Raw genomic sequence first — 18,867 nt, 5'->3', positions numbered from 1 at the left:
CTCTCTGAACAAAGACCCATGGAACAAAAGTGACGTAGGAGCAGATGAAAATCAGACCCAAAGGCTAACAGCAACATGACTAGAAACAGTTGTGGGGCCTCGGACAAGCTACTCAACAATAGGGCTTCCCCTGAAAGCAACCATGTTACATTCAAAGCCCTGTGGTCCCTGATGGCACTGACATTCGTGATTCCTCATTAATGACAAGGTCTCATGCTGGACTGACCTGTATCCAGCAGCTGGGTCACGGTATCATCTAGTCCAGGGCCTTAGTGCACCTGTACAGGGACGCACAGGCCCAACACCTCCAGTCATGGGCCTAGAAGCCAGGCTGCCTGCCCTCCCCCAACACTGAGGGAGCCCACGTTCGGCGCCCTCTTGGTACCTCAGGGCAGGCCCGTCCCCCTTCACAGTGTCCCATGGGCTGCGTGCTCAGACCTGCTTTTACCCCGTCTCAGCCCTGCACACAAACCAACCCACAGTCCTCCCCACCTCACACTGCTATGTGTTGGCCTCCCCACGTGTGTATCCTGGACCTTGTGCCATTGGGGCCCACAAAGCACTCCCTCACAGCCACCATGGTGACCAGCCCTGTGGCCCTGGCCTGGCCTTCTGTGCACACGTGGGACAGATCCATCTGCTTAGCCTCCACCTCCTCCCAGCAGTGGTACCTGGTTTCAAAATCTGCAGGGCTGCTTTGGCAATGAAGAGGGCCAAGGTAAAGGTGAGTCTCATGTTCTGAGTATGGATCCCATTCCGGACGACGTCCAACAGGTAAAGTACCTTAAAACCAGGAAAAGAAAAAGACTATTTTCAGCACCGTGACCAGCCTTGCCCCATGCTATCTAAAGCATGGCCCTGCAGGGTGCCAGCTCCTCATGTCCCAGGATGCCAGTGACATAGCCTGGAATCCTTTTGCTCTTCCCTGATGAGCCAGGCATGTGCCATAGCAGAGAGGACCCTGCTGGCACCTGACAAGCCAGTCTGCTCCTGTCCAGACCTCCCCAGGCTGCCCAGGCTGGATGCTGTGTCATGGAGAACGGCCACCTTAACCACTCAGGTTAAACCAAAGAGACAGCCGGCAGAAGTTCAACTGCTTCGCCCAACCACAACCCAGGAGTGTGTGCAAGAGGAAACCTCTCTCAACTCCCTAGGGGCTGAAGACCCAAGGCAGCCTCAACTGTACACCTGCAGGAGGGAGCGCAGGCCTCCCTGTGTTCAGAAATTCTAGTAGACCAGGTACAGAGCCAGCCGCCACAGCACTCCAGATGCACCCTCCGCCCCACTCACCTGGGGCTGCTCTCGGAACCGGGCCCCCTCCACATGCGAGTAGTAGGCGGCCAAGATGTAGTAGGCTGCGGCTCGCATCTGGGGATCATAGCTGCTGAGGGCTGCAACAGTCAGGCCCAGAGCATTTGAATCCAAAAATTTTCGACAATCCACCACAAATTCTATGGGAAATAAAATATAGCATTACACACACACACACACACACACACCTCCATGATGTTTGTATAACACAGTGAATTAAATTTCCTTTTGCATTTCGCCAACATTAACTACATATGCTAGATACAAGAAAGGCACGGCAAGTCTCTGTCCAGCTTCCCCAATTTCTGCTGAAGGTGGACACAAAGCTGTCTTCCTCTCTGTGGCCTCTAATTACTCTGCCCTCAGCCTCCAAGATGCCTGTAAATACAACCAGTTCTCATTACTTCCCAGAGCAGAGTAGAGGTGCCATACTGACCTGAGACACAAGGTTCCAGCACCTCCCAGAATCCCACAGGCCAGGGCAACACCAAGGGAGCCAGCAGAAGCCAGCTCCTGACCCCACCGCAGTCAGCCACGGCCTTGAGTTCCTGCCTATGAGCACTGCTGAGGACAATCCACACGCAAGAAGCTGGGAAACAGTGGCACACACCTGCCTGCCCGCCTGCCAGTGCACAAGGTTAACTCACACTCACTCTGTGACCCCTCTTCTGTCCTCAGACCCAGGACAGGATCTCAGAAGTGAGCAGCTCACCAAACCCAGGCAAGGCTACAGCCTGAGGAGCCTCATCTGCTACCTGTGAGCCCACAAGAAATATGTGGCCACTCCTGGAGAGGACATGAGCGACACAGAAGGTCAGACACACGAGCAGACCCACCGCCTACACCTTACAGGGCCCAATTATCACTAGTCAAATTCAGGACACCTCAAATCCTTAATCAAAATCCCAGCCTTTTTTATAAGATAAATACTGTCAATAAAAAGCTCAGGATAGACACAGGTCACTGCGTTAAAATGTTTAAGCAAGTTTGGTCAGGATAATCACGTACAATGATCTTGTTTAGACTGAGTGACTGGTAACCTGCTTAAATCAGGACCCAAACATGAACCAGCTGTCTACTCAAAATGTTGGAATATGCTATAAGTAACACATATTGATCATGTTTTTTAAGTGAAATTCTTCTCTTCTCTCCCTGAAGTCAGACTTTTAAAAGGATGCCAGCAATTTAAAAACTAGGAATAAAATAAAAAGAAAAATTATAATAACCAGCGACCTCTCCTTAATCTAAACAGCTTCATCGCGACACAATGGTCCCACAGTGAGAGGCTTTGTAAAAGTGTAGCAATCACCTAAAACCACAAAGTTTCCTTCTCTGTCAGGCTGCGGATTCTGCTCGGGGTGGATGGAGGCAGGGTTGTTTACAGTCCCTTCCTTGGTGCTTTCCAACCTTTGTACCAAATCAAAGAACAACCAGGATGTCCACTTCCAGCCAAGAGAGTGAGAAGGCCCAGATTTACCTGTCCACCTAAAGGAACCAGAATATGAGACTGAAGAAATGAAACAAGAATTTTCAGGACATTGGACAGGAAACAACAAAGGAAGTGAACCCTGTGCCTCAGGAGTTTCTGCCTGGACCCAGAGGCCCAGGAGGACAAGGTGGCCAGAGTCCACAGGGCAGCATCCCAGAGTAGAGAGGCTCACTGAGAGCACCAGGGTCCTGAACTGAGTGCCAACGGGCAAGCGTGTGTGAGGAAGCCATCTGAGGCCAGGGAAGAACCACCCACAGGACTGGCGCGGACGACCCCAGACTGATCCGTGGGGAAACAGCTCCTTTTTTCCCAGACGGCACAGCTTCACACTTTATAGAAACAGAGTAGGGCTCTCAGAAGGTTCCACCTCTCTGTGGAGCAAAGCTCGTCCCAGGTTAATAGCTGCTTTGGTCCCACATAACAGAGACCAAAAAACAAGTTTGGAAAGATCAAACCATTTCCAAGGAGCTCAACTGTGTCCTAGAACCAGCTCAAGAGCATCTGCAAGAAACTGAAGATATCCAGCACCAAACAAGGTAAAAATCACAATGTCTGGCTTCCAATAAAAAATTACCAGACATTCAAATAAACAGGAATACACTCCATTACAAAGAAAGAAATCCACCATTTGAAAACAACCCAGATAACAGAATTAGTGAGCAGACATTAAAACAGCTATTATAATGGTATTCTATGTGTTAAAGAAGCTAGAAGACTCAATGTTAATTAAGTAGGACACGAAAGTTATGAAAACCTAAACCATCCTTGTAGAGATAAAAATTAAAGTGTCTGAGATAAAAAAACACACTGGATGGGATTATCAGCAGATCAGACAATGCAGAGAAAAAGTAAACTTGGAGACGATAACAGAAACTACCCAAATTGAAACACACAGAGAAAAAAGAACTTAAAAATGCAAATAGAACATCAGTGGGCTGTGGGACAATTTCTTCCTCCCCCTCCCCTCCCTCCTTTCCCCCTCTTCCTTATCCCTTCGTCCCTCCCTCCTTCCATTTATTTTATTGACTTTAGACAGAGGAAGGGAGAGAGCAGGAGAGAGACAGGAACACTGATCTGTTCCTGTATGTGCCCTGATTGGGGATCAAACCAGCAACCTCTGCACTTTGGACGATGCTCTAACCAACTGAGCTACCTGGCCAGGGTGCTGTGGGACAGTTTCAAGAAGGCTAATATAAGTATAATTGGAGTCCCTGAAAATACCTGAAGAAATAATGTGCAAAAATTTTCCAAATTTGACAAAAACTATGAACCCACAAAGCCAAGAAACAAAATGGATACCAGTACACAAGAAATATAAAGAAAGTTACACCAAGGTACATCATAATCAAATTGCTTGAAACCAGTCACATAACATACAAAGAACAAAGATCAGAATGATGGTAGATTTCTTGTTAGAAATAATGCAATTCAGAATTAGGGTGGCAAATCCTTAAAGTACAGTAAGAAAAAAAACTGCCAACCTAGAATTTTATACTCCATGAAAATCTTTCAAAAGTTAAGCTTTAAGAATCACTCACCAGCAGACTGGAAATGCAAGAGTTTTTAAAGGAAGTATTTTAGGAAGAAAATGATGGAAGATGGAAATCTGGATTTATACAAAGCAATAAAGAAAATCCAAAATGGTAACTACATGGTAAATATTAAATATTTTTAAAAAAATTTTTATTGGCCCTGGCCGGTTGGCTCAGTGATAGAGCGTCGGCCTGGCGTGCGGGGGACCTGGGTTCGATTCCTGGCCAGGGCATACAGGAGAAGCGCCCATTTGCTTCTCCCCCCCCTCCTTCCTCTCTGTCTCTCTCTTCCCCTCCCACAGCCAAGGCTCCACTGGAGCAAAGATGGCTCGGGCACTGGGGATGGCTCCTTGGCCTCTGCCCCAGGCACTAGAGTGGCTCTGGTCGCGGCAGAGCGACGCCCCGGAGGGGCAGAGCATCGCCCCCTGGTGGGCAGAGCGTAGCCCCTAGTGGGCGTGCCGGGTGGATCCCGGTCGGGCGCATGTGGGAGTCTGTCTGACTGTCTCTCCCCGTTTCCAGCTTCAGAAAAGAAAAGAAAAAAAAATTTTTTTATTGGTTGATTTTAGAAAAACAGAGAGAGAAAGGGGGAGGGAGATAGAGGGAGAGAAAGAGAGACCACATGCACCCATTTTTTTTTTCTTTCCAAAGTTAGAAGCGGGGAGGCAGTCAGACAGACTCCTGCATGTGCCCGACCAGGATCCACTCGGCATGCCCACTAGGGGGCAATGCTCTCCCCATCTAGGGTGTTGCTCCATTGCAACCAGAGCCATTCTCATGCCTGAGGTGGAGACCATGGAGCCATCCTCGGTGCCTGGGCCAACTTTGCTCCAATGGAGCCTTGGCTGCGAGAGCAGGAGAGAGAAACAGAGAGAAAGTAGAGGGGGAAGGGTGGAGAAGCAGATGGGCACTTCTCCTGTGAGCCCTGACCGGATATCGGAACCGGGGCTTCCACACGCCAGGCCAATGCTCTACCACTGAGGCAACTGGCCAGAGCCCATTTTTTTTGTTCCATTTATTTTGTGCATTTATTGGTTGCTTCCTGCATGTGCCATGACTGGGATTGAACTCACAACCTTGGCATTTTGGGATGACTTTCGACTGAGCCAATTGGCCAGGGTTAAATAAAAAATTTGTAAACCTTTTAAAAAGTAATTGACAATCTGAAGCAAAAACAACATATTATGGGCTTTACACCAGACAGAAGTAAAATGTATGATAAAAATAACAAAGCCAGGAGAGAAGAAATGGATGGGTACTGTTGTAAGGTGCTTCTACTATCTACGGAGTGGTGTAATTTCTCTTGAAGGTAAACTGCTCTAAACTTAAGATGAACCCTATAAACCAGGGGTCCCCAAACTACGGCCCGCAGGCCGCATGCGGCCCCCTGAGGCCATTTATCCGGCCCCCACCGCACTTCTGGAAGGGGCACCTCTTTCATTGGTGGTCAGTGAGAGGAGCATAGTTCCCATTGAAATACTGGTCAGTTTGTTGATTTAAATTTACTTGTTCTTTATTTAAAATATTTTATTTGTTCCCGTTCTGTTTTTTACTTTAAAATAAGATATGTGCAGTGTGCATAGGGATTTGTTCATAGTTTTCTTTATAGTCCGGCCCTCCAACGGTCTGAGGGACAGTGACCCGTGTAAAAAGTTTGGGGACCCCTGCTATAAACCTTAGAGCAACACACACACACACACACACACACACACACACACTCACACACACTAGCTAAAAGCCAAAGAAAATAAAACAATTGTATCAATTATCACATTAAATGTAAATGGCACAAACATTCCAATTAAAAGGTAGAAATGGTTAGATCAGATAAACAAACTGAAACCCAAGTTCATCTGCCTACAGGAAACCACTTTTGATATCAAGATGCAGGTTAAAAGTAAAAGAATGAAAAAAATAACCAGAAGACTTCTGAGCTCCAACAGCTTATGGACTAAATTTTCTCAATTTTTAACAAGTGACTATTTTTGATGGTAGGGAGAAACAAACCCAAAAGCTTTAAAAAATATCCAACTGTGAAATAAAATATTGTTTTGGAAAAGATAATGTGTTTAAGATACACCTGTATACCTATGTAACAAATATGCATAAACAGAATACTTCAGAGTCCAAACATTCAACATCACACTCACTAAAAAATAGTACTCAGCCAGCTGGGACAATTTCAGTAATCACTGACATTCTCTAAGACAAACAGATTTTCTACGTGTCCACGAGGAAGTGAATGACATGTTTCTGTTCATTCCTGTTATTCTGTGAAGTCTTACCAGTTTTTAAGTTAGAATAGAGCTGCCCTTGGGTGTTGCAAGTTTAATAGGGTATTCCAAAACAGTTATAACTGCCACCCTGTTTCAGGGACACTCATAAATAGCAATTTGGCCTTCTGATCACACATCTTCAGATCAAAATGGCTTAGCTAGGACCATAATATAGGACTACAATACAGAGCAACGCCCACTTTATGGGTTTTAGTGGTGGTGCAACAGGCAGTGGGAGCACTGAGAACCTTCCCCACGCCTCTCAGTGTCCCGAGGCGGCCTGGCAGGCAATGGCTCACCCCCATGGAGTCCATGGACCCTCTGCTCCTGCAGCCTGGTGATGAGGCACAGACAGCCCCAGCAGGCCTCTGCTCTGGGGCACACATGAATTATAACTTGAAGACTTCAGCCCAGCTCTGCCGAGGACAAGGATCTGCTGTGGAAAATGCACTTGTCACGGCCACTGCCGACAGCCCTGGGGCCCCGTGGCTCAGCCAAGGCCTCCCAGGGGAGTAGCACGAGGAGGTCCCCTCTCAGCAAAGGGCTAGGGTGGAGCTGTGGGTCCGTGGTTCTCTGAGGACTGGCAGCCACACGAAACCAATCTGCCCACGCTTGGACCAGGTGCTACTGTACAAAGCGAGGATGTGTCACACATAGGACATGAGGTAAATGGGCTGATGGACAGAGAGGTTCAACCCCAGGACGCTGATGTCCAGGAGAGAGGAGAGCTGCTTGGGGGGGCCCAGGAGCTGGATGTTCTGATCCTTGATCCAGATGCTGTTTCCCCACAACACACGCCACACATACGTGATTTGTGTCAGTTTCGCTAGGTCACACTTCAATAAAAAAGTAAGTACACTGTGCATGCTCACTTCTTCACCAGGGCAAAAGCAAAAGAAACAACACATTTTAAAAATAATAAGAAAAAAAAGTTTATGACTTAATTCAACCACAAGACCCTAACCTACACTGGCCATCATGTTGTCCACAGACTTCTGCTCTGTTCAATTTACCATTTTACCGCTGGTGTTCTCTCCTGACAAACCGGAACACTCCCATTTCAGACAATAAAATCTCTTTAAAACATTAGGCTTTCAATTTTGGTTCTTCACAAGTAGCCCAGAGCAAAATTTAATAAACCTAATTTTTCTTTTTTTAAATTTCCTATTTCTATTTCTCCCTATCCACCTCACTGCTTTAAAATTTTTCCATTTCAGTGTGAGTGATTTTAGGGTAACTGGTATTCTAAGCTGCTGCATACCCTTTTCAGAGAGAGACACTCTGCAAGTTTCCTACGTGCCCCGGACTGTTGACACTCAAAGCAACTGGACTGGGAAGTACCCTAACTTGGAAGACCATTTACAAGTCACCTCTCTTCACAGACAGATTCCCAGGCCCCATACCCTGCCCACAAAAGGTAGTGTTTGATTTTACTACTTTCCTATTAAACATTTTCCAAGCCTTTGCCTAGTTTTCTAAAGGCTCTGAGAGAGCAGCAGACTAAATGATTTACTTTCATTCACAGAGATCATCTCATATTTTAGACTGTGGAAAAACTACTTGGTTTGAGGAGAAACAGACTGGGCTGGCACGACCACGCCATGCAGCATCAGGAGAGCTTCCTGGCCAAACACTGGCAGCCGGAGGGCCTCCGTCAGTCTGCCACTGGTTGTCACCAGGGCAATGAAGACACTGCAGGGCCGTGGCTGTGACCGTGATCTGACATGAGCACAGTGCTCACAGAGTGGCCGCCAGCCACACAGGGCAACTGATGGGCCAGCCCTACAAAGCCCTGTCCCTCATCCTCAGTCAGAAACACCATAGGGCAGTGGGGGTGGGGGGACCAGCAATCCGTCCATAAGCAGGAAACAACTTCAAGTTGAAAACGGGAGAACATAGCACAACTGGGAGTCCCAGTTGCCCAGTGCAGCTTCACAGTCGTGGTGGTCGTCTAGCGCAGTGGGAAGGAGCCTAGGGAGCCCCGCAAGGCCGAGCCTGTGAGCCGAGACAGAACACACGTGCTTCCGTTCTTTCTGTCTCTCTGCACCAACCACCTGCAGACCCCCACCCTCAGGCTACTGGACACAAAGTGCAGTGTCAAAAATACACCTAAAACCAGTACAGCCAGCCTCAGTAGCTCTCCCTTGTTCTCAAGGATAGAATCTGTTGGTTTCTGCCCTGGCCGAGACGCTCAGAGCGTCATCCTGATATGCCAAGGCTGCAGGTTGATCCCTGGTCAAGGCACATATAAGAATCAGCCAATGATGCATAAAGAAGTGGAACAACAAACCAATGTTTCTCCTTCTCTCTGCCTTCCTTACTCTCTATAAAATCAATTACAAAAAATGTCTGTTGGTATGTGGCTACACTACCTTACGAAAACCCAGAAAAGGCTCTAGGTGTTAAGAATCAGGAAAACAGCCTGACCAGGCGGTGGCGCAGTGGATAGAGCGTCGGACTGGGATGCAGACGACACAGGTTCGAGACCCCAAGGTCGCCAGCTTGAGCGTGGGCTCATCTGGTTTGACCAAAAAGCTCACCAGCTTGAACCCAAGGTCACTGGCTCCAGCAAGGGGTTACTCGGTCTGCTGAAGGCCTGCGGTCAAGGCACATATGAGAACGCAATCAATGAACAACTAAGGTGTTGCAACGTGCAATGAAAAACTAATGATTGATGCTTCTCATCTCTCTCTGTTCCTGTCTGTCCCTGTTTATCCCTCTCTCTGACTCACTCTCTCACTCTCTGTCTCTGTAATAAAAAAAAAAAAGAATCAGGAAAACATTGCCTTGGCTGGGTAGCTCAATAGATAATGCATGTCCTGGTGTGCCAAAGTCATGGGTTTCAATCCCTGGTCACGGAACATATGAGGAGCTACAAATGAGTGCAGAACTAAATGGAACAAGTTGATGCTTCTCTCTCTCCCTTCCTTTCCCCTAAAGCAATAGAAAATTTTTTTAAAAATTAGGAGAACATCAAGAGCAAAAGGATATTATAAAATTACAAACATCTTTTTTTTTAATCACTATCTGAGAAACACTAACCATTACTTTGCTAAAAATCACTGGAATGAAGTGAGAAGGCAGTTGAAGGTCATTCAAAGACTGAAATGACCCTACAGCAGGTCATAGTTACCATAAGAAACCTGACTCTGTGGACCTAGCAGGAACTGTACCACCCACCCCCAGTCCCACCCCGGCTGCAATTACCTGGCCTGGTCAATTCACTGAAGAGGTGAAGGAGAAAGCAGGGGTCATAAAGGCCATCGAGGTCTGCTGTGGTCCTGTCTTTATATATCGGCTCCTGGGCGTCCTAGAAGAGCCCACAACAGAAGAGTACATATTGCTCACCCTCCTAAATGCAACAGCAGGCGGATGCTCACCCCTGTATCTACACTTCAACCTCCTACAGATATTCAAGAGCATTAAGAAAATGACTTTCTGTAAACACCAGTGCACAAGTAATACATGGTCTTAGGGGCATAGGTTGTAAATAAGACAGGTGCTGACCCTTGGTGAAGCCGAGTGGTGGGTATTGGGGGGGTTCCGTCTCTATACCTTTGTATATGGTTGAAACGTGGCCTAACAAGAAGCACAGCACTAGTATTTAGTCCACTAAAGCTAAGGGTTCAATGGAGCCCTCAGAGTGGCAGGTCCCACGGTGTGTGTTCCCTGGGGCTTGGCCCCAGGCCTCCCGCACCTCGGGGGGCAGCAGCCTCCGGTTCTGGGGGAAGTGGAGGACGGTCATCATCATCCGGTCCCGATCCAGCAGGCGGAGGATGTCCCCAACACTCGGCTGCTGCCACAGTGATTTGCCCAGACTCCGGCACGTCTTGTGATGTTCCACGGCTGCTGGGCCCCACAGCAGCACCCTAGAGCACAGGGAGAGCAGACTGGTCACGGCCCAGGACAGAGCTGAGGATGGCCCACAGCAGCACCCTAGAGCACAGGGAGAGCAGAATGGTCACGGCCTAGGACAGAGCTGAGGATGGCCCACAGCAGCACCCTAGAGCACAGGGAGAGCAGAATGGTCACGGCCTAGGACAGAGCTGAGGATGGGCCCACAGCAGCATCCTAGAGCACAGGGAGAGCAGAATGGTCACGGCCTAGGACAGAGCTGAGGATGGGCCCACAGCAGCACCCTAGAGCACAGGGAGAGCAGAATGGTCACGGCCTAGGACAGAGCTGAGGATGGCCCACAGCAGCACCCTAGAGCACAGGGAGAGCAGAATGGTCACGGCCTAGGACAGAGCTGAGGATGGCCCACAGCAGCACCCTAGAGCACAGGGAGAGCAGAATGGTCACGGCCTAGGACAGAGCTGAGGATGGGCCCACAGCAGCACCCTAGAGCACAGGGAGAGCAGAATGGTCACGGCCTAGGACAGAGCTGAGGATGGCCCACAGCAGCATCCTAGAGCACAGGGAGAGTAGAATGGTCACGGCCTAGGACAGAGCTGAGGATGGGCCACAGCAGCACCCTAGAGCACAGGGAGAGCAGAATGGTCACGGCCCAGGACAGAGCTGAGGATGGCCCACAGCAGCACCCTAGAGCAGTGGTCCCCAACCTTTTTTGGGCCACAGACCGATTTAATGTCAGAAAATCTTTTCGCGGACTAGCCTTTAGAGTGGGACAGATAAATGTATCACGTGACCGAGACAAGCATCAAGAGTGAGTCTTAAGACGGATGTAACAGAGGGAATCTGGTCATTTTTTAAAAATAAAACACTGCTCAGACTTAAATATAAATAAAATGGAAATAATGTAAGTTATTTATTCTTTCTCTGCGGACCAGTACCAAATGGCCCATGGACCGCTATTGGTCCGTGGTCTGGGGGTTAGGGACCACTGCGCTAGAGCACAGGGAAAGCAAACTGGTTACGGCCCAGCAGGACAGAGCTGAAGATAGTGCTGACGGAAAAGCCCAGACTAGGCAGCTGTGTGGAGCAGCCGGCACACGCCAGGCACTGTTCTGAGCACGTGCACGTGTTCTGTCATTTACTCCTGTCACAACCTGGGGGAAGGTGGGATGATGGTGATGCTGACAGGAGTGTGGGGAAGGTGTCAGGATGACAGAGGACAACAGGTGAATGGAGCTCATCACGTGCCAGGCATTGCTCTAAGCCCTTTATGGATACTAATTCACTTCACCACACAACAGTAATCTAGGTTCTGCTATTGCTCTCAAATGCAGAAGAGGTGGAGAGGGTTAGGAAAGCTGCCCTGCTGGTCAGCGGCAGAGCTGGCCTCACACTTGAGGAGTCTGGCTCCAGAGCCCGAGCTAGCCCAGTGACAGAATCCAGGCTGTGACGATGCTTTGCCAATGGAAGCCTTTCCAGACCAGGTCCCTCACAGCTTCTCAGCTGTCCCCACCTGCTGAGTCCACCACTTCCACCTTCCACACTACCAACCCCACTGCAGCTGCCCACAGTGGTCACCTTACCTCCTCCAGGAAGTGGTACAGGCCCCTCCACCTCCCCACCCTTCCTCAGTGCTGGAGGGTGTGCCCAGAAAGCCCAGCTCTGAGTAGGCTGCTTCTCTGCCCCAGGCATCATGATGCCGTTCCCTTCCCCCTCTGCCCCCAGGCTCCTCCACCAACCTCAGCTCCATCAGCCCTCACCCCTGCCACCCCAAAGCAGTATCCAACTCCCCAAGGATTGTAACAGCTGGGCTACGCTGCGTGGCATGAACCAGAGCCAACTTGAGGTGCGTTCCTGACAGTCTGACCCCCCCAGCCAACAGTGAGACTGGGGAGTTCCTAGCTGTGCCTGGCCAACCTTGTAAGCAGTAGGTGCTTGACCGGCACCTACTGAACCAAACACTTTCACATCGATTCCCCTACATGAGACGCACTCTGTGCAGGTCAGCAGAGTTACACGAATCTTCTCTAAGACAATGATCCCTGGGGCCTCGGTCTCTTAACGGGAAGGCAGTTGATGCATGGAGTATGCCCCCTGGACTGGCACCTCACTGGTGTGAGATCTGCCCGTGGGACAACTCCAACGTGTCCCTGAGTGGTTCCCAACTCAGCCCTGCTCCACCATGGAAGGGTGCAATGTGATCTGCACTCTGGGTCTGCACAGAACCTAGCAGTCCCACCTCCATCTCGTCCCTCGGCCCAGCGGCCATCTCTGCCTTTCCTCTCAGCTGCCCTCGCCATGCACACAGGGACCGCTGCGCTCCAGAAAGGGCGCGACCCATGCAGCACCAGTGCCACAGCAGTGAGAGAGTCAGGGGAAAAGGGACAGAGTGTTTACCTCGTGCCCAGGCACTCTTAAGTGAGAGGAAACATTTCCCTTCATTGTCTTTTTTGAGGGGAGAGGGGTGGCTTCTAGACTACTGCAGCTTTTATCTTTAGAACAAGTGCTCTGCAGTGTTCAGTGTGTTCTCCTCCGTGCAGTGGTGAGCTGTTTTTCTTGGCCCAGCCCGCTCACTTCCTGTCCTGGGACCCTCCTGCACGTAGGCATTGGGAAGCTGTCAGGGTGCTGGTCCCAAGTGATGAGGAGGAAAGGGCAGCAGAGACTCTAAGGAGCTTTCTATGGAAAGCACATTGGGCCAAATCCCCGCAGTTCCTGCAGAGTCGGGCTGGGCCCATGGGAAAGGCGTAGGGCTCAGGCCCTTAGGGCCCGAAGCTATGCTGGCCACGCAGCCCCTGGGGACCCGAGAGAGAGAGAGGCAGACAAGAGACAGAGACAGACAGAAGAGAAGAGACAGACACGTACGCAGGAAGGCAGAGTCATTGTCAGTCAGCACCCACGCCACCCCCCCATGCTCTCACGTCATACCTCAGCCCCCTCTCAAGTAACAGGCTGCCTGAAAATCCCACCATAGCCAGTGCTGCAGCTGGAGTGAGTGCAGGACAGCAGCCACCCACGTCCGCAGAGCCAGAAAGGAAGGAGACCTTGGGCTGCTGTGCAGTCCAAGCCCCAGACCCGGGTGGCGCCCGAGCCTACCCTCACACGTCTAGGCCTGATGCTCACCTGAAGTCCAGGAGGCTGAGGCTGTTCTGTTCATACACCCGGAGGAGAAGTAGAATCTTCTGGTCTGGAGGTCAGTGGAAGGTCAAGTTAGAGAGCTAAACCTCTACATACACCTCTCCCCACCCCAGCACAGCACCCGGTACACACACACTCCCTGGTCACGCTGCCCGGTCCCCACACACAATCTAGTCACGCTTTCCAGTCACGCCCCCTTACCCAAGACGCTGAGAGAGGCTCCGTAGGCCCCGAGGAGCACAGCAAAGTGGCTGCTCTCACAGACTGACGGGCACATCCTCACCAGCACTAACATCAGGTCCACCAGCGCCTCTGGGAGAAACAACAGTGAACGCACAGTCGGGGGGTAGAGGGAGCAGGAGGAGGATGCACATGTCCTCCTCTGAGCAGTACTGGGCTTAGGACAGGGCCTTATCCCTCACCCACTTTTTCCTTTTTTTTAAAAATAAACATGCCTGACCAGGCAGTGGCGCAGTGGATAGAATGTCGGACTGGGATGCAGATGAGCCAGTTTTGAAACCCCGAGGTCGTTGGCTTGAGCGTGGGCCCATTCAGCTTGAGCGCAGGTTCACCAGCTTGAGAATGGGGTTGCTGGCTTGAGCATGGTATCACAGACATGACCCCATGGTCACTGGCTTGAGCAAGGGGTCACTCACTCTGCTGTAGCCCCCCCCCCCCGTCAAGGCACATATGAGAAAGCAATCAATGAGCAAGCAATCAATGAACAACTAAGATGTCGCAACAAATTGATGCTTCTTATCTCTCTCCCTTCCTGTCTGTCCCTATCTGTCCCTCTCTCTGACTCTCTCTGTCTCTGTCAAAATATAATAATAATAATAATAATAATAATAAACAAACGTCTTCACAACTGTCTCTCTTCCTTGGTCTCTGGCAAGGCTGATCTCAGTCCCACTGCCTTCTCAAATTTTAAGCCACCAAAGACTTTAAAATCTAACCCTCTCCCATGACTATGTTGGCAACATCTCTAACATCACCCCTCTTGCCTAAAGGAGGGGGCACCTATTATTCTTCTACTCCCCAGAACCTCACTCAGGCATGGCTCTCTTGAATCAAGCTGTCTATTGCAGCTGACCAACCTCATGGTGAGTTCTAACGTTTTAGGGATGTTAATTTTGTCTGTATGTAGAGTGTGGCTTCAAGAGGGCAGGCCCTTTAGATCATCTCCTCTGACGTCTTCACAGCCTACACCGTAGGCACTAAAGTCAGCGCACAACCAGGGACGGAGCGGAAGCCTGGGCTTTCCGAGTTCCCTAACAGGAAGTTGTCAAAAGTTTCCATCTCCCCATTGAGACAGTTCACACAATTACACAATTTCTTTTGGGTCAGACTCCGCCTCTCACTCCAGATTTTAACCCGTACCCACGATATGGCCACAACACCATAAGCACAACTCCCATGAGCCAAGACAAGCTTTGAAGAGACATCTGCATTTAGTGCGTGCCCTACACCAGAGGACGCCATTCTCAAGCTTGGATTTGACCCTTTGGTAATGCTTCCCCAGCTCTGAAAACTCATAGGGGCTGAGCTCTGGTGTGCGGCAAGCTAGATGAAGTCAGAAAATGGCACCTTTGTGGGATGGGAGGGTGTGGGCAGGGTCACCTGTAACGTGACTGTCGGAGTCTCCCTCTGCATCAGACCGCAGCAGGGTGGGCAGGAACAGGGAGTGCTGGGTGAGCATCATGTGGACCACCGGGAGCGGGAGGAGCTCCGAGCACGCAGGGCATTCTGGAAGATACAGGAGCTGCATGGCAGCACGGAGCACCTTCAAAAACGCGGGGTCCTGATACCGAAATCTAGGACATAGAATCAAAGGGGGACACAGCTTCATAAACGAAAATTTCATTTCAAATGGTAAAAATAAATTTTCTTGGCATTTTATTAAAAAAAATTCTTCACTATAGTACAGTGTTGGGAATTTACAGAGCACGCCACACGCCCACCCTCCAGGCTTCCCCACACCTGATATCACCAAGGGGAGCACACTGAAAACAAGGGGGCATATGTGTGCTCCTGACAGCACCAACACCAGACAAACTCCCTGCCTGGTTGAAATGGTTGAAATGCCAGGAGGCAGAATGGCTGAGCCTGAACTGAGATGACATCCCGTCCCCCCATCACGCCAGCCTATCCCCTTCCTGACTTCAGCCACTCAGCACCCCACGGAACACTTCAGACCCTTCTGTCTCTTAAATCCCTTCAGAACCCATGAAAGGGACACAAGCCTCCTGCTCTAGAAAAAGGACGTCTCAGTCACGTGAATAATGTTGTCATGCAGCACACAGCAGGCATCCTACAGACACAGACTAACCAAAGACAGAGAGAAATGTCACCACTGCATGATGGCATTCATGGCTGTCATTAAACTTCCCTTGTTTCTCTCCTCTTGGGTAAAGTGTTTTTCTGTTTCAAGTTGAATGATCAATCAAAGAGAAGAAAATCACAGGCAGCAATGAAACAGTGTCGTGACTCCCTGATCACCAAATAGGAGAGCCTGCCTATATCAAGAGCAGGGAGGACGTGAGGGAGAACTGGCTCCCACACCGTGTCAGGTCAGCTCAGCCACCTGGGAGAGCTGCTGAAGATGCAGGAAACTGAAGCTGTGTCCACACCAACAGCCAGCGAGGGCCCTCCCAAGAACATCCTGCACACAGGCACCAGGAGACAGCCGCACTCACTGCTGGGAGGGCGGGAAGATGGGGACAGCTCTCCACCAGCAGGGGCTGGCTCACACAACTATGCTACAGTCAAGAGCAAAAAGGTGAATGACAGAGCTCCGTGTTTCCACCTGGGTAACTCAAACATCTGAGTACAAAAAAGTACACATACAGAATGATACATCTGTTACAAAGTCACTGACTGTTCAGAGACATACTGATGTGCAATCCAAGCATGAAACCACTCATGGCCATGACCAAGCTGAACCTCAGAAGAGTGACAACTTCTGGGCAAGGGAAAGACGAGACAAAGGACAAATATCGAAAACTGTCAGCATTTATTAAATGCAGGCGCTGCTGGATTAGTCTCAGCACATTTCTGGCATTTAAAAAATATTTCACATTTCAAAGGCTACTTCTCGTCATCACTAACAACACACTCATCAGCGGGCAGATCCCCTGACCTCTCACATTACACAGCTCGTGTCCCTGAGACAGGAACAGCACCTGCCTCGCCACGTACAAGTGACTCTGTATCATAATCAGTGACATTCACACCAAAGGAACAAAATCCACCTACTTGAGCCCAGTCTTCACAAGCTTCTGCCAATCACCAGGATCCACTTCATTAAGAGAACTCTATGAATAAAGTAAGTGAGAAACATACATGAAACATCTCAGTTTAGAAAACAGAATGTGGCCCTGGCCGGATAGCTCGGCTGGTTAGAGCATCATCCCATAGTGCAGAGGTTGCTGGTTTGATCCCTGGTGAGGGCACATATAGGAACAGATTGATGTTCCAGTCTCTCTCTTCCTTCCTCTCTCTCCAAAATCAATATTAAAAAAAAAAATTAAAGAAAACCGAATATAGAATGGAAATTTGGAGCCACTCCATAAATGAGGAATAGAGTTACCTACAAGCCACAAAACACACATTTGCTTCTTACTTTTAAAAAATTGTTTCTTGTGAGTAGCTGATAGTTTATCAGAATCCCTGTGCTCACCACATGAGCACAAGGAATTGTCCCAATAGTTCTGTTGTCTTCCCTCTGTCCACCACTCCAGCCAGCACTAAGTGACCCACTACACACACAAGTTCAGCCACACATGGCTGCTGCACCAACAGCCGGGCCAGCGTGGGCCACAGCACTGACGTGGAAAGAATCTCCAAACGTGCTACCACGTCAAACCAGCAGACGGCTGCTCCAGAGGGCGGGGACTGACTGGGAGGGTGGAATTATGGGTGGGAGTGTGGGCACAGGGCATGCATACCCATCAGCACTAAACTACGCACTTAGGAGCTTATACCTCACAGTGTGAAAATATGCTTCTATTATAAGGAAAGGGCTGATGTTTGGTGCTGATGGTGGGGGAGATTCTGTGTGGGGGGCAGAGGGTATATGGGAACTCTGTACTTTCCACTCAAAGAAAGAGAGAGAGAGAAATTAAAGTGGGGTAAGGAGAAAGGTATGTCTTAAGTACAAATCCCTGAGACAGCATAGCCTGTCACCCAATGGAGCCAGGCAGGGATGCTCACAGTGACAGGGCGGGGGCCCAGCCCCTTCTCTGCAGCTCAGGTCTATCTGGATTGAGGGGGAATAGTTCTCCTCTGCCTTAGTTGAGCCATACTGGGTGCTATGAGCCAGCCTGACAGTCACAACCCTTAACAACAAATCAAGGTTGAAATACAGGTTTTAATGCCTTTTAACACAAATACATAGACACATTGCATGATCTATAACTTATGAATACATTTTCCACTCACTTAAATTTGACCCAGGTTATCTTCCTGAGGATTACTTTTTATGTCTTGGGTTCAGAGTTTAAACACAAGTCATTCATTCTGTGACACTGTGCATTGAAGAATAACTCATATGTTACCTTTCACAACGCTAATTATTTCCATGCAAAAATATAACGTTAAAAAGACACTTCAACAGAAAAGTATAATGGTCAAAAATAGCTATTTCCAAATTTTACAGAAACTCTAAACTCATAGACACAACAAACTAACTGAAACTAGAGCACAGGGATTGTGAAGAGAACTATACTAAGGAACATTGTAATCAAACTGCTTTAATCAATGTAAAGAGAAACCCTAAAAGCAACCAGAGATAAAGGGCATACTCTACAGAGGAACAAAGATAAGAAAGACAGATAAGAAAGACAGAAACAACACATGCTGGCCTCACCAGGCAGTGGTGCAGTGGATTGAGCATCAGACTGGGATACAGAGAGTCCAGGTTCGAAACTCCGACATCACTGGCTTGAGCACAGGCTCATCTGGCTTGAGCACGGGCTCACCAGTTTGGGCACAGGGTCGCTGGCTAGAGCAAGGGGTCATGTGCTCTGCTGTAGCACCAACCCCCCCGCCCCAGTCAAGGCACATATGAGAACGCAGTCAATGAACAACTAAGGTGCCACAACGAAGAATTGATGCTTCTCATCTCTCTCCCTTCCTGTCTGTCCCTATCTGTCCCTCTCTCTGTCTCTAAGTAAACAAACAAACAAAAACACAATCACATGCTAGAAGAGAGTAAAACAACACCTTTAAAATGTTTCAAGAAAATAGAGAACCTAGAATTCTGTACTCATTG

At 49.2% G+C, this 18,867-nt stretch overlaps 1 protein-coding gene across 3 annotated transcripts in view; it reads right to left on the bottom strand.

The window, feature by feature from the left end:
* URB1 (URB1 ribosome biogenesis homolog) overlaps window positions 1-18,867 on the bottom strand; it is a 71,546-nt gene that overhangs the window by 7,807 nt on the left and 44,872 nt on the right. For all 3 annotated transcript variants that reach the window (XM_066259531.1, XM_066259532.1, XM_066259533.1), the window contains exons 25-32: window positions 16,851-16,909; window positions 15,216-15,409; window positions 13,797-13,907; window positions 13,581-13,644; window positions 10,303-10,474; window positions 9,813-9,915; window positions 1,291-1,451; window positions 672-783 (exon numbers count right to left, since the gene is read on the bottom strand). In XM_066259531.1, coding sequence (XP_066115628.1) covers window positions 672-783; window positions 1,291-1,451; window positions 9,813-9,915; window positions 10,303-10,474; window positions 13,581-13,644; window positions 13,797-13,907; window positions 15,216-15,409; window positions 16,851-16,909 — 976 coding nt within the window. The remainder of the gene's footprint in view (window positions 1-671; window positions 784-1,290; window positions 1,452-9,812; window positions 9,916-10,302; window positions 10,475-13,580; window positions 13,645-13,796; window positions 13,908-15,215; window positions 15,410-16,850; window positions 16,910-18,867) is intronic.

The sequence above is a fragment of the Saccopteryx bilineata genome, chromosome 2 (genome assembly GCF_036850765.1).
Source record: "Saccopteryx bilineata isolate mSacBil1 chromosome 2, mSacBil1_pri_phased_curated, whole genome shotgun sequence".
NCBI classification, from domain to species: Eukaryota; Metazoa; Chordata; class Mammalia; order Chiroptera; family Emballonuridae; genus Saccopteryx; species Saccopteryx bilineata.
The sequence above is the reverse complement of the archived record's forward strand: the minus strand, read 5'-3'. Positions and strand labels throughout refer to the sequence as shown.